We start from the raw sequence: 7102 nt of genomic DNA, 5'->3' as shown, positions 1-7102 counted from the left end.
GTAAATGATCAAAAGAATATTCTCCATTTATTTAGTTATTTTATTTCATTTTATTTCTTTTTTTCCAACATTATATGTTTGTATATATCAATTAACGAAATCTACAGTAGCGTTTTTAAAAAAATAAATAAACGTGTGTGTGTGTGTGTGTGTGTGTGTGTGTGTGAGTGTGTGTAGGTGGGTGCGTACGTGCAGACAATTCAGACAACCTAGACCCACAATAAATGTATAAGTCCAAGCTCTTGGAAAAAACATTCTACTTCGCACCCACTTAGCTTATCATCTACATCTGCTCATCAATCTCCAGCGGTACATGTAAACACGTCCATAAACGTGGGTGCGCGTATCCTATGTAAGTATGGGTACGTGAAGAAGCATGTGTGGTAGTGTGCGAGTGTATATGCATGTATGTTCACATATGCGAGTATGTTCGTGGGATGCGTGGGTGTCCAATTCAAAGTTTTATGAAAGACTTAGTTTTGAATGGAGGCCACACAAGTTGTTGACCATTCCAAGTCGAAAATGTTGGAAGGGTCATATTCAAATAGATCTTTACCTTAATGGCTATACCCGTCCCCCTCCTCCCACTGCTTACTCTGCCTGCTCACTCATGTTTTCTATCATTCACACTGAGGATTTGGTTGGTTGTTTTTGTTTTACTGCATATCAACCCTTTTCGGGTTATTTAATGCCGAATCCAAAGATTTTGAAGAAAAAAATTTTTAATAGAGTATATTTGTTGTTTTCACGTTGGTTTCTATTTAACCCATAGTTGGGACTCTAACAGGTACTACCACTCCGGGTCAGAGTGAACCTGGGAGCAATGGTAATCAAAGGGTGGCTCCACACTCCCCAAAGCCCACAAGCTGGGGCCTCACCACTGGATATAGTTTAAGGTCATATCCAGGACCCCCATTGAGGGACTTTTACCCTCTGCAGGGGGGCAGTCGGCGTATTCTAATGTCCCACCGACAGGGCCATTCACACTGAGGAAGATCAAAGGATCGGTCGAAATTATGTGCTTTCGACGGAAACATTTTTGTTTTTTTTAAAAGACTTTTTGTATTCCTACATGTCAACACACAGGAAATAAATACAGAAAAGATATAAACATTTATATTTTTTCGTATTGATTTTTTATTCATACATATTTAAATATATATGTATATATATATATATATAATACATTAGTGTTGGGACATTTAATCCGAATCAGAAAAATCAGAACTTTTGTATCAGAAAAATCAGAAAAATTTGTGCTTATTTTCCAATGCCAAATACGAATATTTTGTCTTTTTTATTTGATTTTGTTTAAAGCAAAATTTCCTTTTGCTGGTAATAATGATAAAATAATACTTATTGATTTTAAACTACCAGTAAAACTAAAATCGATAGATCATCCTTCACAAGTGTATCCTTACGTTTGAGAAAATATCTGCACATTTAACATGTGTTTTTATGGTAATCAAAAAAAATAACAACTTTATAGTTAAATATTTAGAGTTTTATAAAGAATCAAACTCGGCAATTTCGTACAGAATCGGTAATTGTATCAGAATCAAGAAAAATATTGGAATCGTCACATCACTAATATATATATCTATATATATATATATATATATATATATATATATATATATATATATATATATATAAAGTGACCTTGTTTGTATGTGAGCAGAAAGGTTTCTACCAAACTACTGTCAATTTTTGATCTACAGACTTAAAACTTGATATATAGGGTAATCGGACCTATGGAACAAAAACGAATACGATTTTGCTTTTAGTCAGAAAAAATACCTGTTAAAGGGTCAAATTTTAAAAAATTGAAAGTTGGCAAGCATAAGTCAACTTAATTTGTATCCTCCACACATGCACAAATACATTTAACTGCATTAGTTTTTAGTTTTAAAATGTGTATCCTTAGGTGAAATGGTAGAGAGTTAATTGTTTTGGCTTCAATTTTATATGCTATGTGATCTCGATCTATCTATCTAACTATCTTGATCTAGCTATCTAACTGACGAGGTAAACAAGAGATGAGATGTGAAGTTATGTTTTGATAAAAGTTGTCAAAACATTATTGGAGTATAAAATAGACAAGTTGCACAGGAAGTTCTAAAAATAGCTGAACGAAAGAACGCGTGTTACAATATTTTTGGAATATAATGGGGTATGATCCCGTATAATCGGGAGATTCTATTTATAAACGATGCTGCTAGGAACTGACAAATCAAATTAATTCACGTTCTACTACCAACCAATCAGAAACCAGAATTGCTTCATAAATATTAAGCCTTTCTGTAGCAATTTTGCATATGTTTTCTCCGTCTCAACACGGGAAGAATCTTTTGCTCTGTGGATTCCAACTAGAGAACTGTCTACTGCAAACCAGTCACCTCTCAGGACTTGTGTAGAACAATGAATCATCGGAAACTGTTCTGAAACTAAACATGGCTTACACTTCTAGAATGTGGTTCTTACGTGATCAGGTTAGCTGGACATAATGTCGAAGTCGGAATTTGGACGTAAAGAAGAATGAACGGGTGAACAGTTGTCCTCACACCCTTGGAAAGGGAGATGATGTTTCCAAATTGGAGATTAGAATTAACCACAAGCAAAGACTCTCGCTTTCCATTCTTCTGTGTGAAAAGTGAATAAAAACTAATATAAAACCAACCATCGTTTTGGAAGGAAGTACATTCATTCAAACAGTTTCCAGCGTCCCTCCAAGAACCGATGAATTCAAGGTGGGCCAGAAGATTAAACGCGCAGTTGAAAAAGGTATGCATATGAACATTTAGATGATCACGGGACGAACTCAAATAGGTCACAAAGATAACTTCGGTTCAGATAGTGAAGAGGCACTAGATAGAGAATAGTGACACGTACGCGCACTCAAACCCCCACAACGTAAGAATTACCAATTCTCTTTGAAATTCCAGATTCCGATTCTTTCTAAATCTCTAAATGATTCGCTATAGATTGTAAACCTTTTTTTATTTTTTATTTTTATTTTTCAGATTACCATGAAAACCCATATTTTCACAAACGTAAAAAACACTTGTGAGGTTGAATCATTCATTTTACTGGTAGTTTAAAATCGAAAAATAAATATTGATCATATCATTAGAAAACAATTAAAAGAATCGTTTTTGGTATCAGAAAATAGGTAGATATTTTTCAGATTCCAATATCCTAAAAGATGTTGATTTTTCCAATTCCCGATTAATTGCAAAACGCTGGGAGGTATATGTAACAATTGTATGCAGGTGAAAATTGGCATCGGTCTTTAGTATTTTATCAGCAGAGAAATTATTTTAGAAAAACTTACCTTAAAACAAACTCCACGTTTGAAATATAATTTCTTCAATGGAAGAAGGAGGAGTCGATAGAGATCTGAATGAAGAAAATTAACATCAATTTTTAGTTTATTTCAATTGTAGTTTGAAAAGAAAAAACATTTTAAATAAAATAATCAATAATTTGTTTGTTTTAGAAGGATGTTGTAGTTTGCTTGAAGCATTGTGTGCAGTGTGAAAGGTGTTTGAAGGCTATTTCAATGCGGTTCGTGTGAAACATTTTGGACACGAGTTAGCATATAAAAAATGATATTAGAAATAAATTTTCAATAATTTTTAATTATACTACGTTTATGTACCAACGTGATGTGTCGTACAAGATGGTAGATGTTGATGTCACTAATTTTCGAGAATAGTATCTCTTCTTCAGGAGAAGAAAAGAAAAAAAAAATGTATACAAGGCTTTCCTTTGTTTCATTTTTTTTTTATTTATTTGTTTTTAGAAGTCAGTGTCGCAGTCTGCCTATCAAATCAATTTCCAGACAACAAGTTGTGATGGATATTGATTATTGTTAGAAATTATTGTAGCTTTTTTTGTTTTTTAATGTATATAACTGATTAATTTTTATGTGTTATACTTAAAGGATGTGAGTAAGGCTAAGTTATCTCCCTTGGTTAGAATTATGATCTCATACTTGATACAATGGATGTGTAATGCATATCTTAAAGATAGGCTCAGACCTTATGAGTTCAAAAGAAGTCTGGACAGTGTAGGGAAACGTAAGCAGGACATGCAACTTTGATAATATGACTGCATTCTTGGGTTAATAAATGTAGAATAACTGGAGTAGTATAGTCAGCACACATGAGAAGACTAAGGGAAAAAAATGAGAGGAAATTATGGGAATGGACTTGAAAGAACAAATAATAAAGTCCTGGGCAGAGATAATTTCTAAAAACTGTCCAACACATGCCAACATGAGAGTCGCCAATCTGATAGGCCCTGAACTGGCATCTAAGCTTCAGCCTCTGTCCCATTGACGAAAGAGTAGGCTTATGATGAATAGGATAAGGCTTGGGATGGAAAATTTTTTTTTGTATGCTACCTATGGGAAGAAAAGCTGATCTGTAAAGCCAAGGACGATGATAGTCCGTTTTGAAGAGGCAGATGGACCTCGATTTTATTATTCGGTTGATTGCCGAGAATTTATCGATCACGCGTAGTGTTGACGGGAGTAAAGCATGCTCCTGAAATTCTGATTTAAATTATGAAGAGACCATGAGGTCACAGGGAGTTGTTGACCTTCGAGGGCGCAAGGATTAGCGCCACATGGTATTATTTGTTGATATTATTTTACTTAGTATATTGAATAAAGGCATGACAGTTTTCTTTGCCAGTGGGGTGAGCATATATATCCCATTCTTAGTAAATGTGGGAAGTAGAAAATGTATGCCTTCGCCATACATTTTGATAAAAAAGGGGGGAAGGAATGTTACAGAGAGAGAGATGTTACAGAGAGAGAAAGAGAGAGAGAGAAGAGGGGTGAGTAAACGTGGAGGTAGACACGTTTACCAGAACCGAAGGTCAGCTGACCAGATTACGTATATGTGACGTGGTCAGGGTTGGCTAGATCTGTGAGATTTGATTTGGGCTTTGAAGAAGACGGACGGTTTTTCCGTTGTCTCCCCCTCTTAACTCGGGAGGGGGGAGACGAACGCTGACGTGTGTAGAAGAAGAACCCCCACACAGGTCGATTTCACTTCCACTTCTGCAGGACCTCTGGGGAAAGTGAAATAAAAACTATAAAACCATTTCATCGTCTTGGAGTGATAAATCTTCGTCAAACAGGTATCAAGTCTCTCTCCAGGATGAGAAATTTCCAGATGGTTCAACATCGAAGAAGCAGAAGTAGGTTCTGAAAATACATGTCACACACACGATTCCCTTTATGATAATCAAACACACAACCATTTATATTAGAGACAATCATACGCACACGGAATCTTTGATGTTATACACCCAAACGTAAATGGCGCCCCACAGTGATAACCCTAGTGAGAACACAGATGAATAACGATATGTAACAAAACGTTCAATTTGGCGCCCCTCGATGAAGAACAATATATAACAGCATCCCTCTGCCTGTTCTACAAGTATTTTAATGGTGAATGCTCAGACGAACTGCAGAAACTTGTGCCCCCAACAATGTAGACACCCTCGAGAAACCCGACAGGCAGCTAAATTCCACCCCCACGCAGTAGAGATCCCTAGATGTAAAAGATCTTTCTACTCCAGTAGTTTCTTCTCCAGAACCGCTAGACTCTGGAATTCCATTCCAGGTCCCTGCTTCCCCAACTGTACTGACATGCAGAAGTTCATGTGTAACGTGAATTGACATCTTGCTGCCCAAATCCCAACATAGTGCCCCAGTAGTTGCTGCCCCTGATAGTAGCCCCCTACACCAAAGTGGCAATGTGCCTTGATTGGGGTGAAAATGTAATAAAAAAAAAAAAATTAAAAAAAAAAAAAAAAATTGATGTTAAACCAAATATGACAGTATGAATATGATGACTTATCTCCCTTCAAATCTCTAAAAGTCCACAACTCCATATTGTATTTTTCAAATACGACTAATTTTTAATAAGACAGGCTTGGATGATTTAAGTGGAAATCCACTTTTTCTGAATTTAAAAAAAAAAAAAAAAAGTGGAATTCCCCTAAAAACAGAGAATTCACATAATTATAAAGACCATATTTCATCCATAACAGGTACTACCACTCCTCCAGGTCAGAGTGGACCTGTGAGTAATGATAACTATAGAGCGACTGAGACCACATTGACACTGCAATCAGTGTTGGTATTCCTGCACTTCCTGCAATTAAAGATGCTTTCCTTTCGAGAAGGGAATCGCCAAGACGTGTATTATATTTGAATATAATCATTTATTTCCGTGCTGGGTCTCTTCATCGGAGCTGGATACACTTTGGACAAATCTACATCTGGCTACTTCACTCCTTTAACTTCCACGAGCATCAATTCCAAACCCTGGAGCATAAGACCCCCCCCCCATCTGTTCGCTTACACAATGGGTATAGAGCTAATCTCTCTGACTCAGTGTTGCTCTTATATTGACATTTTTCAAATAGGAATGTCTATTGTTCTAGTGTTTTGCGTTTTTAGCAATTCCAAGATTAAAATATAGGACGTTCGACAGTTTCCGTTTTGAGGTCATTTTGAACGACCTCCAACTCTTCGATCGGAATATAGGTTGATATCATCGCTCAGCAATTGGTGCTGCCTGTCATCAAGCAACGACTCTGGACTAGCACAAAGAGTGGACGATCACAACCTGTGCAGTGAACGCACACATAGATGCATGTTCAGTTGTTTTTTTACTTTAAAAAGTCAGATAGAAATACGATTGATATCTACAATTTTAATGTTTTGAAATTAAAAAAATATTGCAAAATGGCTGAATTTTGCCTCGGTATGTTAATAAAGAAAGATCTATTGAAATGTTAATAAAGAAAGATCTATTGAAATGTTAATAAAGAAAGATCTATTGAAATGTGAAAGCCGTGGTTTTGCACAACTCTGAGTGTTTTTTTTACTCTTGTTCACTCCAAACAAGGCGTATTGCCGTTTGAATGTACGGGGCTATTAATTAGGACCATGTGAGGAGATGAACAAGATATCTATGCACATTACACCTAAACTGCTGCATGTTAGTACAGTCAGGGAAGCAGGAAACAGTGAGGGAATTTGTAAAGTCTAACAGTCCGAGGGAAGAAACTATTA

General features: G+C 36.1%; 1 protein-coding gene across 1 annotated transcript in view; it reads right to left on the bottom strand.

The window, feature by feature from the left end:
* Window positions 1–7102, bottom strand: part of LOC145247511 (centromere protein I-like) — a 107068-nt gene that overhangs the window by 38259 nt on the left and 61707 nt on the right. Inside the window, exon 12 of the mRNA XM_080109325.1 lies at window positions 3335–3399. Within this exon, the coding sequence (XP_079965451.1) occupies window positions 3335–3399 (65 nt within the window). The remainder of the gene's footprint in view (window positions 1–3334; window positions 3400–7102) is intronic.

Source organism: Euprymna scolopes, chromosome 25 (assembly GCF_053919585.1).
Source record: "Euprymna scolopes isolate OS-2025 chromosome 25, ASM5391958v1, whole genome shotgun sequence".
Taxonomy (NCBI): Eukaryota; Metazoa; Mollusca; class Cephalopoda; order Sepiida; family Sepiolidae; genus Euprymna; species Euprymna scolopes.
This window is presented reverse-complemented; position numbering and strand designations above follow the sequence as displayed.